Raw genomic sequence first — 25072 nt, forward strand, 5'->3', positions numbered from 1 at the left:
CTTTTGGAAATGCGGTTGTTTGCTTGAGATCAGGGGTGCAGTCAGGGCTCGATGTCAAACAAAGGTCAGTGGGACGCCTCATATCGGGCACTCACGGGACGACTACAAATCATGCTGTGCAGGGTGATATGGGCTGGACAAGTTTTGAAGTGAGGGAAGCTCACAATAAAATTGGTTATGAAGAATGACTGAGGGATATGGAAGAAAGTAAATGGGCTGGGAGAGTGTTGAGGTATTTGTACAGGAAAAAGATTGATTCACACTGGAGGAAAAGAACTAGGAAGCTTACCAGCAAGTATGAGGCCTGTAGGGTGAGCAACACAGCAACAAAGAACGTCAAGTGGAAAGTCAGAGAGGCTGAAATAATCTCATGGGTGCCGCAATGGAAAAGAAACCTGCCATGAGTAACTACTTCAGAGGAAGAAACGAAATCAAGAAAGAAACAATTTATAATAACTCAAAGAGAAGCTCATTACTTTTCGAAGCGAGATCAGGATGCCTTAGAATGCGCATCTATAAAGCGAGATATAAGAAGGAAGAAGAAGCATGTGCTTGCTGCGGTAAAGCTAGGGAAACGATGGAGCATGTTTTATTATAATGTGCAGACGTCTGCCCAGCGGTCGATTTAGGCAGCACTGGCCTCCTTGATGCCCTTGGGTTCAGCGAGAGTAGGGAAAAAGTAAACATGTCCGCAATAGAGATTAGTAAGAGGCCATTGGAAGACTGGTGGAAGAAAAGTAGGGAAACGACAATAAATGGAGACATAAAAAAACAAAGTTCACAATAGGGGGTCAGAAAATTTGGTTATGGGAATTCATCTTGGGTTTTCCTTTCTTTTTTTTCTTCTTTAACATAGGTAGGGCATTAGGCAATATAGTAAGAAGAGCTTAGTGACGCAACCCACCATCCTTTTCCGAAGGGGGCGCTCATAGCATCCATCCATCCATCAATCCATCAATCCATCCATCCATCCATCCATCCATCCATCCATCCATCCATCCATCCAACAAATAAAACATGTGCTCCATCCGGCACCATGTTCTCAGATTTACGTGAAGTATCCTTACAGAAAAAGAAATGCTGCCCAATATTCCTTTCGTTTGCGTCTTCGCGGAACAGAACGGGTTTTATAGCGGCGCACACAATGACTTGCAAAATTAATCGCATCCATATATCGTAGGAAGGGCTGAACAAGGTTGTGAGAACTTCATGTCCCGATTTAACACACCCCAAAACAAACAAACAAACACGCTTGATCCTCAGATTTATGTGGCGGAACATGTGTTCAAGTTATTTCACATGTACTCTGGCATTACTGTAGAATAAGCTATATATAAAAAAGTAATTTTGGCAAGCTGCCCCCGATTCATGATGGATATAACAGCGTGGCAGAAACGAGTATTGAGGAGAAAACATTAGTTGTGCTTGGTTATTAGTCTTCGTCCTCACCTTCATCGTCGTCTTCACCATATCTTTAGCTCCATCACGTGTTGCTGTGTGCTTCATTTTCGTATGTCTCCTTCGATGAGGTGGCGCACTTTACAAATGTGTACCTTCCTTGTAATAGAGGCTCTTTTTGTCTCACAAGTTATCACAATTTTTGAATGCATGTCTTTAATCAGGTCTGACTTTTATTGCTATCCGTCCTTCACCTCGAAATAGCCGACGAGGCCGTCTTATTGCGCATTTCCGTTGATCTACGTGCTCTAAATAAAAGAAATACCAAACTCAAAAGAACCAATAGCGCAATCAGGGCTAGTAACAATTGGTACACGCCAGAATTCCCGGCGCGATTTCCGCTAGACGTGGCATTCCTGTTCTCGTTTTTCCCGCCAGTCGTTTTTTTAGTGCTGCCGTATGCTTCCGAGAGTGGGCCGCCGTGTTCCTTCTTTCCAGTTACGGGCGCTCTGGTCGTGACGTCGCGGCCGCCATCTTTCCCTTTCTGCCTCCTAGGGATCGTCCTGGAGCAGAGACCCGTGGCCACGACGCACGCGGTGCCATTGGGGCAGGCGGAGCACGTCTTGCCGGCGCGGTACACGGGCTCGTTCCACGTGTTTCCCGTCACGGCGTAGTTGCACACGTAGTACTGCATGTTCGTGAAGTTGGTCGGCAGCACGCTGCCGTACTCGATGAAGCCGCAGCCAACGTAGCGGGTCTTGGCCCACACGACCTGGGTGAAGTGGCCCACCATCGCTTGACGACCGGCCATGTAGTGGCTCACGTTCGCCGGCGGGTAGTCGACGTACTCAGCGAACCAGCTCTTGATGCGACCCGCCCAGTTCCTGGACCTGAGGAGAGGAAGAAATCGCGAACTGTTTGACTTAAGAATGAAAGTGGCTGAGCGTGGAAGGTCCTGCAGAAGGATTTACTTGAAACTTCAATAAGGCTTGCTAGCGGGATAGTTGGTGATGCTTTCCTCTGATGGCGATGCATCTTAAGCACCGTTGCGCGTTAATGCGATTAGCCTTCGTGGAGAACTCCTAACACGCTGCGGTATAGGACGAATTTGTATCTCGCATGTTTACGCCGCCGCTCTGCGATAAAAATTCGACAGGGACGCTGACGACAACCCCCGGAAGTGGAGTGATAGATTCTGTTTCAAGGAACATGCGCGCTCCAAACGGTTGCCGGACATCCTAGCTTATTTTTTTTATCTCTCTTTCTGTGAATTCTAAATCGGGCGAAGCGCGGGAAGTGGTCGTCTTCGTGCTTCCTGTCGAGCTTACCGCCGCTCAGCCTTGCCACTCGCTCGGCGATAACGCAAGTCGGATCGCGCTTGGTCATCTACTTCGGTTGTCGTCCTAAGCATGAAGATGGGAAAGAGAAGATAGGTAAGCTTCATCAGGCTTGCAACGAACGGAAGACGCAGAAGATGGCTAAATCGGGCCACCGTATGCGTTGCGTGGCTCTGTGGTGTTCTAACACCGAAAATTCCTGTTCTGCTAAGTTTTTCACGTTTCTCAATGACAGCAGGTAATAATAATATTTGGGGTTTTACGTGCCAAAACCACTTTCTGATTATGAGGCACGCCGTAGTGGAGGACTCCGGAAATTTTGACCACCTGTGGTTCTTTAACGTGCACCTAAATCTAAGCACATGGGTGTTTTCGCATTTCGCCCCCATCGAAATGCGGCCGCCGCGGCCGGGATTCGATCCCGCGACCTCGTGCTCAGCAGCCCAACACCATAGCCACTGAGCAACCACGGCTTGTATGACAGCAGGTAAGCGCAAGTATTTCGCTTTATTTTCTGAGCAGGTATGCATTTTGCATGAGCAAACCAGATCTGTGCAAGCCTGAGTGAACTGACATAGGAGCAGTGTCGCTCAACCCATTCGTCATGACAGCAGACCCATTGCTGTAGGTTAAATACTTGTACTGAAGGACTTTAGTGCATGTTGTTTGGGCTATACATTTTGCGCAATATTTACTTTGTCGACACGTACAGCCAAGGCTGAAGTAAAGAAAGACACGGCCGTGATGTTTTATCAGATTTCAAGAGCAAGGGTGGCAAAAGGATGCATGCCCGTAATTTCCTGTTGCGTTTTGATGCACCACTACTAAGATATCGTACTGAAGAAGGCTTAAGCCCTCTATCTCATCTGAATTTTGGAGCGTAGACGGTACCATAGGATCAGTTACCTTGCTTTAGGCTCAGCTCCAGTACGTGCAAGCTTTTGGGCACCAGTATTATAGAAGAGGCACAATGTTATTTGTTTCGCCAGCAAAATGTATTTAATAACAGCAGTAATACAAGTATCGACTATTTATTGCTAAGTACGAACTGTTAATCCCCCTTGCAATGAAGAGTTCTATTATGTTGTTTCTTTTTATGAATGGTTGGTTCCTTGCGTTGCTGTTGTGTCAAAATAGTGTCCGAATGCTCGCCGTGCTTTTCTGTATGTATGAATGTGACGCAAAGTGTGACGAGAGGCCGATTATATGCGCTTGTAAGCGCTATAGAAATATGCTCCCTCATTCGGCATGCAGTTCAAAAAATGACAGCAATCATAGGCTACTTCCTGTTCATGCAGATTCATGTAGCCAGTTTAAAATCCTTTGGGTCCTTACTTCTCATACTGCCAATGAAATACATAAGTTCTACTCTACCTTCTTTCTGTAAGCCACAAAATGTCTCGTCATCATAACATATGTGATAGTCAACCTCCGTGCGAACAGGCCGTGATGGTTAATTTTCGCATTGGTTTGGATCTTCTGGAATCTATGTTCGCTCATCATGTGCAAATTTGAGTTGGGAATGAAAATTGCTTCGGCAGACTGACACTTTCCCACTGCGTGGAGGTCAGTCCTTTTGCAGTACGGAATGTGTGAATAAAAACAATAACGTTTAAGTTTTACTTGTGTCGAGTTTTGGCTGACTGAGAAATCGGCCAGCTTTAGTTGATCCACTTCACAACACACGAGCAAAATTAACGATTGAGAGTGCCAGGAAGTTATTTTCTTTATACTAGCCACCACCATATCTGGGGGCTAGTTGAACTGTAGCCTAAACTTAACCTCAAGGTAGGAATTTAAACGCGACCATTTTCACGAAATGACGAAATCTAATATATTGCCCGCAAAAAAGTTAACGACGGTTTGCTATATAAATATTTTTCATTATAATTGTTTGACACTGGTGTGTACGAGCGCTGTCACGGTGCTTCAAAAATATACAGAATTAAGCTTCCAAAGTAAACGCGGCAGAAAAAGAAGCGTTTCGTAAACACGGCACACTTCAGCGGGTTCTGCTCCGCGATTTGGCCAGTGTCGCCGCGCGGCCAGCAGACCTGCAAGAGACCGCGAACACAGCCCGCTTGCATTAGAAGTGGGAAAGGAGGGCTTCGCGCAAGCCTACTCGTCTCGGTGACTCGTCCTCTCCCTCTCCCTTCCTACCTAATCAGTGACGTCATGGGGGGCATTTTGTTCCTGAATTGTTTCCAGTTGGATATCCGGCAACCGCCAGTGGTGGAAACGGCGCTGTCACCGTGTATCGGCGTGGGACCGGGTGTCCCAAGGGAGGCATAGGGAGTTTCCGCACCCTGCTTAAGACTGCTTACGTGTGGGAATGCGAAAGCTTTATGCAGTAAAAACTCGATCTAGCGAAACCCGATTTTACGAAGTTCCCGATCTAACGAAGAAATTTCCATTCCCCGTCAGGTACTTACAGGGTTCAATGTTATTATCATCCCGAATGAACGAAACAAACTTGGCCAAACTCGATTTAACGATGTTTTTCCTGAAGTAGATGAGTAAGAAAAGCGGTGATTTCTTTCTAGTTTTGACGCAGAGGGGTTCTTCTTCGTGCGTGCGCTGTAAAGCTGTCGCGTTAAAACATCTAGGCGCCATGGTCACATTCTTAGCTTTCTTTTTTGCCGAGGCTGCAAACCGCGCCCATGCATGGAACAGCCGACTCAACACCGCCTCGGTAAGGGTGGCCGTGGTTGCTTTTGTTATTGATGGTTTAAGCGGCAGATGGGTGGATTAGCGGCAAATACAATGCCGCGGTAGATTTTGCGTGTCGCTACATTGCAGTTTTAGATTTCGAAGGACCAAAAAATTCCTTTCTCAATTTTAGAAACTTCTCGATTTAACGAAATAATCCGAGCGCGATCATCACTTCGTTATATCGAGTTTCAGCTGTAGTCGCTTTGGAAAAAATGTTTTCGATCGATGTTTTCGACATGCATTAGGTTCTTTCTGCTGATTAGCTGTGTTTGTTTGTGTATACGTTCGCCACAGACCGGCAAGCTTCGGCCCATTTTGCTCCAGAACGATGAATTACAGACGCTTCAGAGTCCACCACAGTAGAGAGAGAACCGATAAAATCTGACGGACGAGTGACGCGCGAGAGGCAGCGCGCTCATTTTGTACACTCGTAACGTGGCGCTACCTCCCCCTCCCTCTCAATGGCTGCGCGGTCACGTGTTTGGTGACGCCTACACTAAGGCGGCCTTCAGGCGGAGTTCCTTTAGTCATCCACAACCGTGGAGTCGCCGGGGAAGCGTGCCCGGAGGCCCGGGCTCGATTCCCACCCAGACCGAAATGTACCAAGTTTTCTTTCGAAATCTATGAAATTACTTTGTTTACAGGAACCTCCCTGACAAAATTGACGCCAATACGAGTATTTTTTGATAGGTTTTACTCTTTACGCCGTCGGCAATTTTTGGTTATCATCGCTCGCTCACGCCGCCGTTGACGACACCGGATTATAGCGTAATGGGGGATATAATGCGTTCGCATTAAAAGAAGAACGCTCTCCGCTGCTGGGCGCATATTTTGTTGAAGATACGTTGATATGACGTTCAAGTACGGTTCTCCGCTCCGCAAAAAATAAAAGGCATTTGCAAGAGGGTGAACGCAGGATTCAAGGAACAAAGAGGTGCTACAGTCTGTCAAACTAAGCACGTGAACAAGTACGTGGGATGCGTTAGTTGCGTGGTTTACCACATCGCACTAACTTGCGGGAAAGTGTATATTGGGCAGACCGAACGCTGTCTAAACGACAGATTATGGGGGCGCAAATATACGTGTCAGCTTCTGACAGTGCCTAGCAATTTGGCTGCGTACTGCAAACAGTGCAAATGTTCTCCGCAAACAGATATCACCAAAGTCTTTGGCACAGCAAAAATGAAAATAGAGCGAGAAATATGGGAAGCACTTGCGACAGCAAAAGAAAAGGAGAAGTGCGCATGCACTCCGTTCATCTAGCTCATCGAAGTTGATGCCAGCGCCAACGGCTGCAAGGGAATACCTCTGTTCCGGCCCAACGCGTCGTCACAAGTCATCGCCTTGTCATATCTATCTATCTATCTATCTATCTATCTATCTATCTATCTATCTATCTATCTATCTATCTATCTATCTATCTATCTATCTATCTATCTATCTATCTATCTATCTATCTATCTATCTATCTATCTATCTATCTATCTATCTATCTATCTATCTATCTATCTATCTATCTATCTATCTATCTATCTATCTATCTATCTATCTATCTATCTATCTATCTATCTATCTATCTATCTATCTATGTTTTGTTTTCTTTAATTGTCTGAAACCGATTTGGAAGCCGCATTGAAGATGTTTGAATTGATAGCTGCATTGGTTTAAGAACTGTCTGTCGGTCGGTCTGTCTCAGGTTTTCTATCTGTCCAAACTGTTTCTTTTTTTCACTTGATACAAATAAAGTAAATATAAAGCAACGAAAAAAGTTATTTTCACATGACTCATTTTACCATCAACCAGGTTAAGAACAAGAATAGCAACAATAAACTGATGAATAACTGAGAGAGTAAGAACAACTGACTTGAACGGGAAGTTCCTCCCCGTCCAGGCGAGGTTCTGCCCGGTGCGGTTGAACCGGGTGGTGAACCGGTCGGCCATCCGGTCGTGGTAGGCGTCACCGTTGGGGTCGGTGCACTGCTCGGCCTTTGCCTGCGCCACGGACGCCAGCTCCTCGTCCCATTCGAGCTCCCTCATGTCGGCGGCTGGAGGAAAGCCCGACAGGTTTCCCAGGGCAACCGTGCTGCGATAGTGGTTGTGAGTCTCGAGGATCAGGCGGCGTTCCCGCGCCGTGACCGTCCTGTTCCGGATGGTGCAGTTCTTGTTGGGAGGCCTGCAGGCCGTGTGAGTGGGCCGCCGGCTGCGGTATTCCTCTTTGCATTCCTGGATGGCCGGCGCGAAGAGCGCCGAGAAGCAGAGAGCTGTGAACAGGTGCCGCACCGTTCCCATACCTATAGCCTTCAACTTTCGGAAATAGTGCTACGTTGTGCGGCGGGCAGACCGGCAGGGACGCGGAAACCCCTTCTTCTTTTCCTTCTTCCTCCAAGGGCGCAGATCTTGACCGCGCCATCCACTCATCCTGTTCTTGTTCCCTAGTGAAATGGTGCAACCCACTCTGAGGCATCGGCCATGAATCGCGCGGTGAAGGAACTGTTGTTTTTTTGACTAAATTAGGGTGAAGTGAAATAAGTATCTTGCAATTGGAATTTAAAGTATATATTGCTACAAGTATGAATCTAGGCCAAAGCAGGGCAATTTCACTGCTGCATTACCCTCATCTCCCTACCTGAGTACCCAAGGAACAGCCGCCGTGGTAGTTCAATTAGTAGAACAACGCACGCGTAATGCGGAGGGTGTGGGTTAGGCTCCCTGTGGTGGCAAGTTGCTTTTCGGCCATTTTAAATTACCTTTACCTTATCTTTTCTACACCTACATTAAAAACAACAGGTAACTTCGCCTATGCTCCTTGGCTTCACTAAGTGTTGGCCTTGTGTGGTTGCGACTGAGGAAAACTCGGGCACCTTGCCATCGGTCACCTTCTACCCGTACCTACAAGTACCTTCGTTGACACCTCGTCTACTCCGTTCCGCTGAATTGCGAGAAGCCCAGAGTGACAGTTCTCGCAAAAACAGATAGCACGAACATTTTCAAACAAACAAAACATTATTTTGGACGTTCATATATCCGTTCACAACTTGGCCTGAATCTAAATGCTGCAGTATTGTTCACTTCTCGGGCCTTGCTTTCCTGACTACTCCAATTATAATGTTTCTAAATTCCATCCATTCTAAATTGTTCGGTGAACCTTCTTTTTATTTCTTCTAAATTATAATCGTCCACTTATCTGCCCCACTTCCCATGTACACACTGCTAGTTTATCCGAAGCTTTCAGGTTCACTCTTTTCTGGCGTCCTTAACTGCGCGTACAACTGCCCAATTTTTGGCCCATCCCCCATTGTATGTGACATTTTAAAGGTGCATCATCATCATCATCATCATCATCATCATCATCATCATCATCATCATCATCATCATCATCATCATCATCATCATCATCATCATCATCATCATCATCATCACCATCATCATCATCATCATCATAAATGTTGTCATCATTATTATTATAACAAGAGTCTCTACTCAGGGCTCGGTCTCGGGTCCGCGATGTTTGACTTCGTGGCATCATCATCATTAAGAAGCTACCACTGTTGTGGATGGTGCACAAGGCTTTCCTTATAATGGCATCGCAGAACATTTCGTTTCTGCGAAAAAAAAAGCAAGAGAATTTATTGGTGTGCTACACATGATGAATTCTAATTTATCCCTGTTTAGCATGTGTCACTTTTCAACCTAGTTCTCTGGTATATTCACACAACTTGGCACAAGTGTTTTCGAGCGCTCAAATTTCGGCCTACGGGCAGCTTGAATGTTTGGTTCTTCAAAAAGAAGCACGCGACATCAATGACACCATCGTCAAAGGAAAAGTGGGCGCCGGACAGTTTCTTCTTTACCATAGGAAATGAATAATGATTAAATCTTTATGCTTCCATAACGCCACCATGGGAAGCACCACTGGGCATACGGAGGCAACAACGCCCTATCGCCAGACGAAACGCGGAAGCTAGAAAAATATTTGAAAAGAGATTGGGATTAAGCACGCCGCAGCACACCACTGACATCTACACGGACGCTGCAATCACAAACGACATAGCAAGCATGGCCTGGGTTAGCACATCTGCACCCCAACACAATGGCTATCACACATGTCAGCTTCCTGGGGGTGCAACCTTGCACGCTGAGCTCTTAGCTATATGGGGAGCGGTCAACACCATTCCCATTGACATGGGAGACATTGTAGAGCAGAGTGTGCGAAATAATTATCGGATCCTTACTGATTCGTACGAAGCAGTGGTCGAATTAACGGGGCCTACGACAGATGATGCGGTGGCCAACGACACCAGAAAAAAGCTAAAGAGAATACAGGACAATGGGACAAATGTTGAAATCCTATGGACACCGGGGCACACCGGCACGGATGGGGGAAACGCAGCCGCTCACGCAGCTGCCGCGCAAGCGGGTGGGCTTGATTACGCGTACAGCTCCCCACACTCCATTTCCTCGCCAAACCCCGCGGACCAAAATCCATACCTAAAGATATTGGCTGCAGGCTCTCCTAGCAGAGCACTGATGCATTACATTCGTACTAAAATAAAAGCAGACAGTAAACGAAGATTATTAGAAGCTACACCAGTACATTTGTTTGACGACAAGGGGGGCTTACCCGCACGGAAGAGGTTTTCTTGAATAAGGTTATGGCCAACGCTGCATACACACCACACATACTTGAGAAATGGCACCAACCCAGACAAGCTACGATTGCGAAGACTTACACCCGATGTACACATTGCCAGGAGTCAATCAGAGCAGACTTGCAACACCTCATTTGGAGCTGTGCAGCTTTTTCACAAGGGAGATCCAACATTCAGCATCTACTACACGGAGACATTAGAACACTTGGAATTACAATACAAACTAACCCTGAAGCACAGAAAGCCATTGCGACATATGGCAGACAAAGTGGCCTGTTTCGAGTAGTGTAGAGGGGGTCGATCAGCCCATGTGAGAGCGGCGGAACTGAACATGCACCTGAGCCTGCATAAAGCGGAAGATCCCAGACTGAGATGAAGTGTTTCAGCCAACAGTCTGGGTACCCACATTCCCTTCCCTCCTAATCCCCATCAGCGGCCTAGAGCCGTCCCCTTCCTTAAAGTAAAGGCTTTATTCATTCATTCATGTCAGTGAAGGGGTCGCTGATGCCCAAGGGGACGAGCCTGTAGAATCTTGCAGAAGCGGCTTGTGCGCAAGCGCAGAAAAGCCGCAGGAGTGATTGGCAGCAGTCGCCCTGGCAGCAGAGTGTGAAAGTGCAACGCTTTGTTGTAGCACAGGATGGCGCGTTCTCGAAGCATGCTACCTCGTTTACATTCCATGACGCCCCGCAGGCGATTGGCAGCGACAACAAATTGTTTCCTGGTGCGGGTCTACATTTTAGAATAGATACACAAGCGTCATGCCGTCAAAATCTCTGCCGGCCATTGCCTTTACGTTGCTTGCTGACACAACACGCCGGGCTTTCTTTGATTATAGAAAATGGAGGTATTTCTATTGTTTAGAGTGTGACTTGCTATCAGCCTAGATGTAGTAAGCACCAAGCGAGAGAGAGAGAGAGAGAGTTTACTATAAAGAAGGCAGAGAGGTCGGCCTGAGCTAGCATTCCAACACCAGTCACGTTTGAAGGAACTGCGCTGAAAGCCGTATGTGGCTTTGAGTGGTTTTTTATGCACGAAAAATCTGTTTGGTTATGAGTGGGGAAGCTGGGTGTCCGTCTTGAGCTTGGTACATGTAACATAACATAAAATATGGTTCAGGATACTCGCCTAAGACTCGAGACGGCCCAAGTGTAGATTCAGCTGTTTGGTGTCACGTGTTCTCACACGCCTGATTTTTGGTGGCGTGCTCACGTCGGCTGACTCACCGCAAATTGGCGCTTCTTCGGAATTCTGTTGTTCCTTGCTTAAATGATGATGGCTATATGATGGGAGATGGCTCATCGGCCTGCGGTGGAAATGGGTCTGGCAGCCTATGATCTTTAAGGAGGGAATATCGTCTCCCAAATTTACCATACGCTTATAGATTCCTTTAGTGCATGTAGCCTCTTCCGGGACAGTATTTCAGTCGCTGTACGTGCTCTAAAGCACTGCTTTTCGTTTGTTTCATCGAGCACTATGCCACGTACTAGTGGTGGCCACAACTTTTATGTGCTCCAATCATGCACATTTCTTCGCGGCGTACCTGTTGGAGGACGGCTTCATCGCAAAAGCAACTTTTGCATCAAGTCGCACCAGTTCTTTTTTTTTTTTGCTACGTTGAGGGATTGTCATGCAGCCGCCCTAAATAAATGCTCCCCTTGATGCGCAGCATTGTACATGACATGCTCACTACATCAGTTGCCTCCTCGCGAGGCCAAGAGCTTTCGGGAAAAAACGCCGGAAGCCGGTCATAGCTCTAGGTACTACTCTAGGTGAGTCAGTACCATCCTCTCTATCGCCTTTCCAAAGACAGCTGGCTAGAGCGATGGGAGGCCAGTCCAGGGCAGGTTTGCCTGATTTGAGTAGAGGAACGAGGCGGCTGGACTTCCACGATAGAGGAACAAATCCGTTGCACCACGAGTTGTTGTATGCGATGGACGGTCCTCCATAGATAATGTGATTGAGCTTGTCTCGTCTGTACAGCGACAAAAAGCCCAGAGAGATTATCTGCGGCGATGCATTGGACGCGAAAGGCGCATACGCCAGTGCATCACACTAAGCTATTATGGACGCCTTGGGGAACATTGGATTGGGGGGTCGTGTCTACCAATGTATTTACAGTTATTTGAAGGGCAGAACCTTCTTTGTACAGACAGAACATGGTACAACAAAGCACCACAGTACCTGTCGCGGTGTACCTCAAGGTGGAGTCCTGAGCCCCATTCTCTTTAACCTTGCGCTCATCGGCCTTGCTGATGTACTTCCACGGTCCGTGCATCTGTAAGTATGCGCAGATGAAATATGCATCTGGCCATCAGGGGTGACCCATGTGCACATACGTGCCTGGATTCAGAGAGCGGCTACACTGACGTCAAACTAGCTTTAAGAGCGGGGACTAGAGCTGTCATCTGAGAAGTGCTCCCTGGTTGCCTTCACGTGCAAGGAGATGTCTTAGTTCTGCGTGTCTTATTTCTAGTCTCTTCTTTCGTCCACGGAAAGCATTGCGCTGTTAAGGATGAGCCACCAATTATAGCTCGAACATTTACAGTGCTAACTATAATTGAACCATGTTAGTTGGTATCCCCGATGAATATTTTATGTAATCGCTCTCGAGTCAAGTTTGGAAAAAAAAAGATTCAAGGCAATACGCAATATAATGCACAAGGTGCCTCGCGAGGCCACGTGACCACGGGACCAACAGGCCACGTGACCGAGGTTGTTCCGCTAAATTAGCTACCCAGCATCGCCTGCGAGACGGCTGTGAAACGCGCGGTGCGTAGCCGCAGGCTACGCACACGCGGGCTCTCGCACGTGTGCTACTCTACGAAATACAGAGCTAGACGGTGAACCCGGGCTTCAGCAGTTGTCGCTGCTATCGAATTCCAGGACACGAAGCACCTCGGCAAGGCTAAGACGCTTGCTTGTCGTCTCCGTCCATTGTTCGTGCTTTTGACGGTGGGCAGTACGCATTCATATGCGGGGTGCCGCAAGCTTCGCGCGCCTCGACGTCAACGCGCCGACCGCGCTTTCTTTAGCGCCATTGTTAGAGTGCGCGGACGGAACGGGAGCACAATAGGAGAATGTGACGTACCAGAGCCGTGCGATTTTCTTTCAACTCCGCTTACTGTGCTAGCGACAGTGCGAAGTACTCTAGGAACGAAGAAGTGCACTTATTTGTCCTGCGCTCTTGCTTTTATTCGCCCGCAGAAATGAGCCGTTAGCTAGAGTCACCGCGAAATAATGTGCGTTGCACCTTTCCAGAAGGCGGTGTCGCTTGTACGGAACTAAATAAGAGAGTGCTGTCTCGCAGAAGAATAAAATTCGACGTTAAGTAACAATACATATATCGCAAATTCGGACGCCACGAACACGATAATAGTATGAATATCACTATATAAAGATAGCTTTAGATTGAAAAGTTGTCGTTATATGGTTAGACCATTTTCCAATGGCGACAGTGAAGTGACGTAGAAGAAAGTATGGGTTGAGTTAGCCGAAATTGCATTAATAGTTTCTTTTTTTTTTGGATCTCGACACCCTGTACAAGGGCATTACAAGACGTCAACCTAAGCAAAGAGCTAACAAATCCCGGAGTGGGATTGCATAACTGCTAGCGCACAATTCCTGCCCACGAATATAGAAAAAGAGCTTCCCTGCGCGACACTTCTGAGTCTGCGGTGGGGGATGAAAAATGAAGGACAATGCGTCATTTCCTATTGTGCATTGTGCCTTTACCATTAAAGGTTACCGTTCTACTTTTCTGGGAGAAGGTTTGCTTCGAGTGTGTGCCAGTTGACAAAAACATACTTTGCAAAAACCTTAAGCAGAAATCGTACTTTGGGAGCTGGTGCTCTGTGTAGAATATGATAAATCAGTCACTCAAGCTGCCTAAATGTTAAGACGGAGGTTACTTTGGGTTTTTCGGACTTGTGGCTACAACGAAAAAAAAAAAAGACGGTCTTAAACGTAGCGCTTAATGTAAACGTAACCCTCTGCTTACGATAAACAATTACCTAAGTCGTTTTATTACGCAGTGTAATGAAAAATATTAGTAATTTAAGAGGGTCACTACCAGGTATGACGAAAAATTTGATGTGTTTCTCGTATTACTGCAGTTTACAAGCGTTCTTCCTAGTGCGTGAAGGGTTCCATGCTCAATAATAACCAGCGCATCTACCTGGAACAAATACTTTGGTTTTCATGCCATAACGCATACTAGGTTAACATCTGTAATCGGTTAGTCCTTGCACTTGTGACGACTGACCTGGTGGGACATAAATATTGATACTATAGGCCCAAAATATTTTCTGCAAAATTCGCACCATCTTTACAAAAAATTGTACCAGGTGCTTCTTTTCATGTGGTACACTCAACGAAATGGGCGTGTCTATTTTGCTGCCGATCCCACTGGTAGGCCATCCGTGGTTAAGCTGATATTAGCAGGAAAAAAAAAGAAAAGAAAGAAATAAAGAGAGAAAGAAAAATCATTAATAAGTTTACTAAGACGGTTCGATAAGACTGCTATTCCGGGCGCGCAGGTGCGCCGTCACATGATAATTTTCATATTTCGCGGGCATTCTTTAATTGCCGAAAAAAGTAAACACCCGATATGTGCCTTCACGGAGACACCTCTTTTTGACGTTTCTTACGATTCTCTACAACCGCCTAATTGGCACTTTGACAATTATAACCAATTATACTAGTTTAAATAGATAATTAGCTTTCATTATATAATTAGATGTCAAGGAGTAAAAGTGACCGGCGGTTTCTCAAGGAGACGTTAAAAAAAAACATGCTCTTGGCTTATTGGAGGAAAATTATGCGTGTTTTATTAAAAAAGAAAAAAAGAAAGAACAGGTGCATGATAGTTGGGACTCCGGTACGTTCACCCTCTTAACAATAGCAGCGTGAAAACAAACTAGCATGAATATATGACTGACAAAAAAGAACCGAACAGGTGCTGAACTGGTCGTACAAGGGCAGAGCTAACGGATATTGTTGATTGTTTAACGGTGAATCAGATATGCTCAGGTGGACGGCTGGAACTATAGAAAATCCCCGGCTATATTATACGGCTCAGTGCTGCAGGGACCCACTGGAAGGAACCTGAATTCGCCGGGGCTTTCTGTTAGGTGAGTACTGCCATGGAGATAGGTTACGGAAAGGTTGTGCTGCAGGTTACTCGTGCCACACCATTAGAAGTTGATAGTGCCTCAATCGTGCCCTCGTTTTTTAGGCTCTTGCTTCAGCAGTGAATATACAGCAGTCCTCAGCAGCGGTTTGGCATTACTGTAGCGCGAGCACGACGTAGTATTAGAAGCGACGAAGGAGAAGGCGCCGAGGCAAACGCCTCGGACATGCAAGTAAACGTCGCGCACGGTTAATTAAAAAAATATACATTGCGTGTTGATTTGTATTTTGTCTAAGTATTCGTTCTAAGTTGCTTTAAGTATTCCCGCGTCTTGGATAATCAACCACCCTTTCTATTGGCAGATGTCATTCCTTTACAAGCTATAGCATTTGCAGACCAAACCGACTGGGCAGTGCTTCAGAACAACTTACGTGTGATAGAAACCTGGTGTTCGAATTCTCTAATTTAAGCCTAGCATCTCCAAATGTAAACCTAGGGAGATATCCCGTAGACACACTAGCGACGATTACCTGTACTATATAAACCCGAAAGCCAATATCTACAGTTTAATCATAGCATTATCACGGTATCGCTATCAAGAGCAAGTTTACCTGGTCCGACTCCATCATGAAAATGGCGGCCAACGCTTCTAAATCACTTGGTTTCGAGATACGTACTCTCGCCCTAGGCCCGTTATCCACACGAAAACTAGGCTACAAAACTTCTATTCGAAGTAAACTCGAATACGCTTCAGCTATCTGGAGCCCCCGCCAAGCTTGGTTAATTAACACTGTATGATCAATACGAAATGATGCCGCCAGATTCACCACCTTTAGTTACAGCCGCGAAGAAAGTATTAGTGCGATTAAATCATCCCTACAAAAATCGAACCATTGTTGCCCAGCCAGGGAATTGCTAAACTGCGTCTTTTCCACCGACTACACTAACTTCCCACAACTACATCAAAAACGTCCTATCCCGCCAATCCATACATCTCGTTGGTTTCTTTAAATCTTACAGCATCCAGCACTTGCATTGTTCAACGTCTGCCTTTGATATATCTTTTTTGCTTTTTTGCCATTGCAGAGCGGAACAATTTATCAGACAGTGTTGTTAACGAGCATAACCCCGTTGCGTTTAAACAGCTGCTTACCGATGATCTCGAATTCTAACTTCTTATGTTACTGTGACTTTGTGTGGTTGCTGATTCGTGTTTTTACTTTCTGTACAGATTGTGTTTTGCGTTCTCTTCAATGTGCCTCTCAGTTCTGTTACCAAATGAATCCACAGCCTGAGTTTTGTACGATACTTGTAGCCCTGTCTTTGTTCGTTTAGTTGCTTACTTAAAAACAAGGATCAAATTTAATGCTGATGCTTGTGGTAATTAAGGCAGAGTGCGATGAGCCGCAGCTTCGGAGTTCTAGAAAAGAAGTAAAAAATTCTAAATTGACTGATGCTCTTAGCCGTACGCCACCTTGCGTGTTCAATGTAACAAGTAATACTTTCAATTCTACGTAGGAGGAGGAGTCAGCATGTTGCACAGAAATATGTATTGGTGTGGTATTTTCACTGTAATGGTGCTTAGTTTGCTGCTTTACACTACAGGTAAGTAAAAACGTGAATCCTTATTGCGACTTCATTTCCTCAAATACTGGTTGTTTCTGTTTTTTTACTTTAAGCAAATTTTTAAGAAGTCGATTGGAGCACATTAAGAGCAATTACATCTGTTCAGGTGCATTGCCTGAAGTCGTGGACATTATTTGCTGATCAAATTGTAATGTCCATGACGCAAAATGAAAAAAAAAATATTCACACATTTTCGCTATATTCAGTATTTCACTATAACATTCAAACGCAATCAGTTGATGATTCCCATTAGGACACAAGTTTTAATTTCTTAATTGAGGCCGATAAGTAGCGGTCATGTCTGCTTAGCCGAAATCATAGGACCAGAGCCACGTTCGAGACATCCATTCCCAACACCTGCCAAAAGAAATAATTGGCGTTCCAGTACCCAAACTGCTTGAATCATGCTTTTGGAAAACTGGAGAAACGACAGAGAATCGATGTGGGCGTTGACTATCAACATATTCCTTTACTGCTTCAAGAGACTACCTGTCAGCCACAATATCTTGTTCCTCATTAGAGTAAAGAACTATGCAGAAACAATCGAACATGATTGTCTAAGTGACCGAAGATTTTCGTATTGCGACATTCTCGACCACCTCTTGTCGAGCTTCTTGTGTTTTGGCTAAAGCAGTTCCAGCTGGTTCATCACTCTTCACAGATCGACTAGTCGCCCATTTCGAGCCATCTCTGTAATATCACACAACGTGCCAACCCAATGCGCCGGTGTAACACACGCCACTGGGACGCGTCCGTTCCACGCGCATGCCACGGAGTCTATGCAGGCGCGCATCCGTCGCGGCCGGAATTACGGTCTTTCACTGACGCATCCAGTCACTCGATGCCGCCTCCTACACACAGCCTCCCCCTCATCACTCTCATGACCTTCTCTCCCCCACAAATCCAGTCAGAGTCCTCCACCCTCATCTCAGACCAACCAACACACTATCAAAGCCAGTCCCCCACTAAAAAAAAAGAAAGAAACACAAAGGAAAATAGTAACTTTGCCTTAGAGCGAGTGCGAAAAGAAACGCAGCCTAGAAAGGATAAAGATTAAATGGAATGATGAGAGTTAGGGATTTTCGAGCGCAGTTCTGATTTTGCCTAATTTTCGGTTGGTTCACACCACAGGCAAGAGTAACTAGACATCTTTTTGAGAGGCATTGATCTTGCATTTCGCTCAAATTGGCTAGTGACGATGGTAGCCTTTTCTGATGACATGACGCTGATTGCAGGAAATCTTTGTGCACGTGAACGTTTATCACAAGCACAAGGATGAATAACGTTATAGCGAATAAGTGGTAGTGCACGGGCTGCATCTTGAAAGGAGTGATAGAATCATCCCTGCATGAAGAAGGCTTGGAAGTTTTTGATGGGAGCGTCCTTACTTTGGGGGGCGTCCAGCAAACAACTTTTCAGGAGACCTTAACTACTGTTCGATGTCGATGCTATCGCTGTGAAGCGGTAATTCCTGTAGGCATGAAAAAGTTCCTAGCACTGTGTGAAGTTTCGTGACCAGTAATGAATATACTCTTCATGCACGTTCTATTTCTTAGTATCCATCACTGTTGCCTCTATGCTATCCCATTTGTGACATTATTTGACACATTGCAGCAAACTGTTTTATTTATTTTAATATGTTGTGTTCGATTATTGACCTGCAACTGTAATACAAGACTTAATAATTATTTGTAGTTTGTTTTTGTGAATGCAGGCTGTCAGAGTGACTTTCCGACTCCTTGTATAATCTTTAGATTTCTTCGATGTACACCACGCAGAATGACCTTCGTTGTGATGGGAGGTGCTTTCTGCTGTACAGTGTACCCTTATTTATTGCCTGGTCTCTTGTGGGGCCGTCAAGATTCCTGTCGTAGAAGGCTTTTGTTCACAGAGCCCTTTTGTGCGTAAACCACAATCTTTTTTTGTAATTCCAAGAAATAGTGAGAAATAACCTGTGATGAAAAGTGATGTTCCGTCGCTTAAATTCAGCGGTTTATGTTCCCTGATCTGAGGTTAAGAATGGGTACATCGCCTTCGGCGAAGGTGGATTGCTGGAGTGTGAAAAAAATACCTGAATGACAAAAATAAATGAGAAAAACTCGCTAAGCAGATTCACTAATTCCCAACTATTCACCCTCGGTAGCGTGTTGTAATTGCCGAACTAAATCCCAGTATTTGTGAAGTAATGTCTGCTTAGCATAATTCCTTGACAAGCACTCCTTGAGATGAGTTACAAAGTTCATTGACGTTCTAATTAGGTTTCTCTAAAGCGTCCTCCGACGAGCTGAAGACTATTTGCACACTACAATTCATAGCGAAAATAATTTCTACTGCTTCGGGTAAACCGCTTGTACTGGTCGAATTGCACCACCTGCCCGAAGCGGTTGTCTAAACAGTTGGCCTAACTAAAAAACCAGCAGCCGGCACGCAGACACAATAAAACGATTTCGTATAAATTAAGCTTGAAACGCTAAATCTCAAGTCATAAGTGGCTGTAGCACGCATTTCAAATTGTGGAACGCTTTATTTTCTGCGATGTGCTGCGAGACAAATAGTAAATTGCATTGCTGCTTTTACTGCGACGTAACCTTCTCCTTTGAATCCGCTGTGAAACAACATTTGGTTTGCTGAACCTTTAATTATAAAACTTGGTTAAAGACATGGACGCTTACGTACAATCTAAAAGAAAAAAAAGAAGGGATAGCGACAGTCATTACATGGCATGGACTGCAGCCGAAAATTAAAATGTGCGTTGACGTGTGAACACCTCCTTGGTGGACTTTACATATTATGGTTTAATGCCAAGAGAAAAGGGGGAAGCTCGCTTTGCTCAATTTTTCGACAAGGGAATTGAAAAAGGTATAGAGCACATAAATTAAACATGTGATAAAACTGTGACATCACGCGATAAAAATACATATTGTATAAATGGGGTACAAATGTAGCAGCGGTCACAGTCGCACCTGTTCTGTACAGAGTCGTATCTACAGCAAATTATACTTCGACGCTAATGCATATGCAGAAAAACATGGGCATAAGAATAGAAGACCGAATTGCGGTGTGAATGACTCCTGTTTTTTGTACAGCTTTAAGAGGGATACGGAGATGCAGACCACCCAACTGCGTCAGGCGCCCACGGAATAAGACCTGTAGAAATCCATGCATGGGATACTATTGTGTAAATGGAACCCTGCAGAAAGAAGAGTAAGTTGAACGTTCTTTCCTGGAAGCGCTGAATATGGTACTGTCACTTTCAAATCTGTTCTTAAGAGTTGGGCTATTCAATTAGTATTACACCGGCACGCAAAAAAAAAGCAGAAAAAAAACACAGGCAGCGACAAAAAGCACATAGGGGGAAAAAAGAAGAGAAAAAAAAAGAAGAGCGAAAGAACAAAAAGCACAACTGAGAGAGAGAGACAGAGAGCCAGAGAGAGAGAGAGAGAGAGAGAGAGAGAGAGAGAGAGAGAGAGAGAGGACTTAGATGTTGTGCAACAGCTGATGTGTTTTGGGCGTCTGTGGAGCTGTACCTCAGTAAGTGCTCTTCTAGCGCCCTTGTAACCATGTTGAGGTCCTTACCTCTCCGTATATTTTCTGTTTCTTCTGTTTTCCTCATATGTACTATCCCTACACTTTTCCCTTGAGGGGACATGCTCTTGGCGCACGTGAAGGAGGCAGTTTAAAAAGTAATAATAATAATAAATGAACAGCTAGAAAGAAACAACCAGGGAAAACATCGGGCAATGCAGCAAGACGACGAGGAATTTACACGTAGCGCTAGTGATTTAATGATGTACGCCTATTCGCTTTCTTCCAGCACTATCACGATCTGGTGTCACATTTTCCCGCGTTTCCTTTAACAATTAAGTGAGAAATAGGAGCTGCCTGTAGACAGATGAAGCGTGCTTCTAAAGTGACCTCAAATCGTCATAATTTCAAGGAATAGGTGAATTTAAATTAAACAGATAGCTCGATATCTTAACAAGTAACACAGTGATGCAGTAAACATAATCGTCAGTAGACTCCTTTAGTTTTTCGTATCGCAAACTCGCTTGTCACGCGAGCTTCATGCAAGAACAGCACTACTAAGCCATCGTTTCTCTCTCTCTCTCTCTCTCTCTCTCTCTCCATATATATATATATATATATATATATATATATATATATATATATATATATATATATATATATATATTCTTAACGCTTACTCTTAACGATTTCTCCTTTTACATCTATTTAGATAGGTGCACCCAAGCTAAAGCTTCCTCGAATCTTTAGCTGGGGTGCTCCTATATAAATACATGTAAAAAGGGAATTAGTTTTTCGCAGCAACCACTGGAGCAAATTTGGCGGGCTTTGTTGCCTTTATAAGAAAAGATTAGACTCTAGTGACTTTTGGTTTCGAATGTTTGTTTTAGATCGTCAACATTTTATTAAGAAGTGAAAATAGAAAATTTTCGGAAAACCAGACTATCAAGCATACAACGGAGGAATTCAACAATTAAAAATGATATCACAATTATGTGAATTGCATGTAATAGTACACGTAAAGGGGACAAGATGTATATGTTATACATGAATGTTAAACAGTTTAGTAATATGGAAATACAGCTATCGTGGGGCCCTCGTACACAACGTAACAGATTCACGTAATATATAAACTGACATATAATATTTTTCCGCCTTCAATAATCTAGTAGATTCCGTTTACAGAACTGCGATATCTGTTCTTGATGCAGAGCTATTAATTTATAAACTTTTTACATCTGTTTTTCTCGAAGTTTCGAATTTTTGAAAATTCTTTTAACAATATTCAAGCCCTAAATCGAAATGCCGCTTCCCGCAGTCACTACAATTTGGCTTTCTCTCTAAAATGCAGCAAATTTCATTAAAATCGGTCCGCGGGCTGTCTCAGAAAGACATTTTTGCCTTTCACGTGTACTTGAATAGGCCGCGTCGGAGTTGGGCCAGAACTAAAGCTTCGTCATAACGGCGATGGTGCGCACGAAGCAAAAATGACAACCCGTGGGCGCACTTCCCACGGCATTATTTGTAGTGGTATGCGCCTGCGCCATGCTCTTCTGCACAACTCTTGTAACACGTAGGAGAGTGGGTGTATTGTTTGTGTGTTGAGGCATGCGCGCATATAGAAGCGGCGAGTGTCGAATCTCCCCGTCGACCGAGCAATGATTTCTCTGAAGGGGGGAGGGGGGGCGGGAGCTTAGAAGTGGTTGGCAGCAAAGTGTGGAATTCGTGGGGTAACGGTGCGGCCACGACCTGACTTCCTGTTCCTCCAAAGTTAAAAGCAAGGTTAAAAAAAGGGAATATACCGTCTCCCTGGCCATCGTCCAGCCAGATATCGTCAAGCCAGACGGCTGTTCGAAATACAAATCTAGACCTGTTTAAGCATGAAAATCGGTGAGCAAACGCCAGGAAAATCGAACCAAATGTAGACATCGTAATGCCAAACAACGTCGCCAGAACATCTTTTTTTTGTAGGTGAGATAATAAGTTTGTTAAATTAAAAGGTTATTGGAAAAATTTGCGATTTGGGCTCGCTTTACGGTTTTACGAAGGTTACGGCAAGAATTAAGAAAAAACAAATTATGTTCATAAAAAAGATTCGCTCGTTTTTTTCCGAATTTTCTGTAAGAAGTTTTTTGATAGTGAAAGGACCTCAGAGTGGTTGTTAGTTCGAGAAAATTCGTGAAGCAAACTAAATCGGAAAAAAACAAATATGCTCGTAAGATTGCTGGGTTCAAAAACAATGCGTCCCTTTTCTGTCTCCGCTGTTCGAAGCTTGCTGCTACTTGTGTGCTGCGTCTAAATGTAAAATATTGCTAGTGAAGTGCGTATGTATCCATTCAAAAGACGTGTGTTGAGAGCAAGTACAGGAGAAAAAAAAACTGTGCAATTAGTCCCCTCCCACTTCTCTCACCAGTGTCTTGTTCAGATAATTTACTGAATTTGAAGTTGGTAGGTTGGCAGGTACGAGTAGGCCTCTCGAGTAGGCAGTGAGACCGATTCAAAATGCAGGGTTTCTAAGGAATTCTTTAGGAATTTTACAAAAATCAATGTTTAGAATTAGATACATAGGTCATCAATACGATTGTTATAAAAGGGCACCGCTTGCGAATAAATGGGCTCACACAGACAGATCACAGAAAAATAAAACTTGTGTAGAACTTGCATAAATTTACTCATATTCATAAAGAGTTCAATAATATTGAACACTTTTCGCTTGTGTACGTATCAGCTTCTATAGACAAGCCACAAAGGAAAGCTTTTTAGAAGATGCATCAAACCTAATTTATAGAATTTAGTGCAAGGAATCTTTGTACACGTTATATTGAATAATTATTGCTTTCGAATGGTACAGTTTTTATAGAGAAGTCTTAATAAAAAATTATTTGGAGTCTATATAAAATTGAGTTACTAGTGTTCAGTACAAAGGACAGCAATACACATTCTATTGAACACTTATTGCATGTGAATGGATTAATTTAAAATTAAATTAAATAATGGGGTTTCACGTGCCAAAACCACTTTCTGATTATGAGGCACGCCATAGTGGAGGACTCCGGAAATTTCGACCACCTGGGCTTCTTTAACGTGCACCTAAATCTAAGTACACGGGTGTTTTCGCATTTCGCCCCCATCGAAATGCGGCCGCCGTGGCCGGGATTCGATCTCGTTACCTTGAGCTCAGCAGCCTAACACCATAGCCACTGAGCAACCATGGCGGGTATGGATTAATTTCTATAGAACAGTCCCATTAGCCTTCTTAGAGAAATTTAATGAAGGTTATCTTATAGACGGCGACTTCCTATAGAGTTGCTTCTTTCACAATGGGAACTCAATGGGTAGGCTAAGGAACTCGAAACAAATTTTTGTGAGGAAGGTGCACGCTAAAGAACCGGAGGTCACGAAATATATTCCGGGAGGCTCCGCTCATAATCATCTCCTGGTTTTCGCGCGTAATATTTCATTATGAATATTTTAAGGCAGGGCCAAAAGGCATGCCGTTCTGCTTTTCCCAGGGAATTTTCTCAATCTAGGTAATTTAGCCTGGATCGTTGGAAGTATTCGCGTTCAACCAGTCTGTCATTGATGTTCGTAACACAAGAGGGAGGTCTGCTGTGTCAACGACCTTGTAGAGAGTGCTCATACTATGTTGTTTTGTGCACCTTGTAACATACATCTTCCAGCAATGCAGCTGCTTCATTGCACGTGTGTTGCTCCTTGATGACGCTGGAACACAAGTTTTCTATCTTTGCGATAGCTTGAAGTAGGGGCTCATATCATCTGGGCTGATAAACAGAGACATCCAATGAAACAAAACGTGAATCTTATGTGCGATAACGTTGGATTAAAGCGCTGGAATAAATAATTTTGCGCAACGTTACCTTGTCGGCGGATTGGATGCAAGGTGTGCCATGAAAAGGCAGTCATTTCAGCGAGACATTTTTTACTTAACTGTATGCACAGCACTGCAGCTGTATCACACCCTGCGAGTGACAACACTGAACAGGTGCATTCAAACAGTGATTTCCATTCTTCTCAGGTGCCTCGCTTTGGCCGACCCGCGATGCCGACGCTTTTTCGCTAATCCCAGAGAACCTTATCCTGGATGTTGCGGTGCTATTGCTTGCCCTGGTGGATAGATGCAAAGAGCTGTTTGGAAGAAAGTTGAGTGTCAGCACCCTTTATCTCAAGCCTGTTGCTTAACAATTACCGTATTTATTATGGCGCGGTGTGCACGTTATATCCCGAATGATCCGCTAATGTATGCGTATGAATAAATTAATTTCTGACTCTGCAGAGCTTTTGTGATTACGAGCATGATAACGTTTCCTAACGTTGCTTAAAACCGTCGCAATTATCGCGATACATATTGGCGTTTGTTGTTCGAATAATTACCGACGATGGTTGTAATGTGGGTTTGTTGGTAACGCACCTTCAAGGGATGTACGGTAGGGCGATTAAAAGGCGTGAGAAAAGAAGACACACAGTGACACACACTGCTCTATGCGCGATTAAAAGACGGGACAAAAGAAGACACACAGGGACGCACACTAGCGCTGAGTGTGTCCCTGTGTGTCCTCCTTTGTCCCGTCCTTTAATCGCGCTACCGTACACCCTTTGATAATTACCGACCAATTGCAATTCTTTCCTGCCTTAGTAAGCTCACCGAGAAATTATTTGTTAAACGTCTTAATAACTGC

The 25072-nt window shown here is 44.5% G+C and overlaps 1 protein-coding gene and 1 long non-coding RNA gene across 2 annotated transcripts; one reads left to right on the top strand and one right to left on the bottom strand.

Moving 5' to 3' along the window:
* Window positions 1-1619: 1619 nt before the first annotated feature.
* On the bottom strand, window positions 1620-7756 carry LOC142559461 (scoloptoxin SSD976-like). The gene is made up of 2 exons (XM_075671055.1): window positions 7312-7756; window positions 1620-2288 (listed from the first exon to the last, which is right to left on the bottom strand). The coding sequence occupies exons 1-2, from the start codon at window positions 7734-7736 to the stop codon at window positions 1649-1651; spliced, it is 1065 nt and encodes a 354-aa protein (XP_075527170.1). The 5' UTR covers window positions 7737-7756; the 3' UTR covers window positions 1620-1648.
* Window positions 7757-15111: 7355 nt separating this feature from the next.
* On the top strand, window positions 15112-24687 carry LOC142560206 (uncharacterized). Its single transcript, XR_012823317.1, has 4 exons — window positions 15112-15225; window positions 16743-16829; window positions 19937-20054; window positions 24412-24687. It is a non-coding gene; the product is annotated as an uncharacterized LOC142560206 (long non-coding RNA).
* The last annotated feature ends 385 nt before the right edge of the window (window positions 24688-25072 follow it).

This window comes from Dermacentor variabilis, chromosome 10 (assembly GCF_050947875.1).
Source record: "Dermacentor variabilis isolate Ectoservices chromosome 10, ASM5094787v1, whole genome shotgun sequence".
Taxonomy (NCBI): Eukaryota; Metazoa; Arthropoda; class Arachnida; order Ixodida; family Ixodidae; genus Dermacentor; species Dermacentor variabilis.

Coding starts and splice junctions, on each gene's coding strand:
- LOC142559461 (XM_075671055.1), bottom strand. CDS start 7,736: ATGGGAACGGTGCGGCACCTGTTCACAGCTCTCTGCTTCTCGGCGCTC. Junction 2,289..7,311: donor GGGAGGAACTTCCCGTTCAA/GTCAGTTGTTCT, acceptor TCCTCTCCTCAG/GTCCAGGAACTGGGCGGGTC.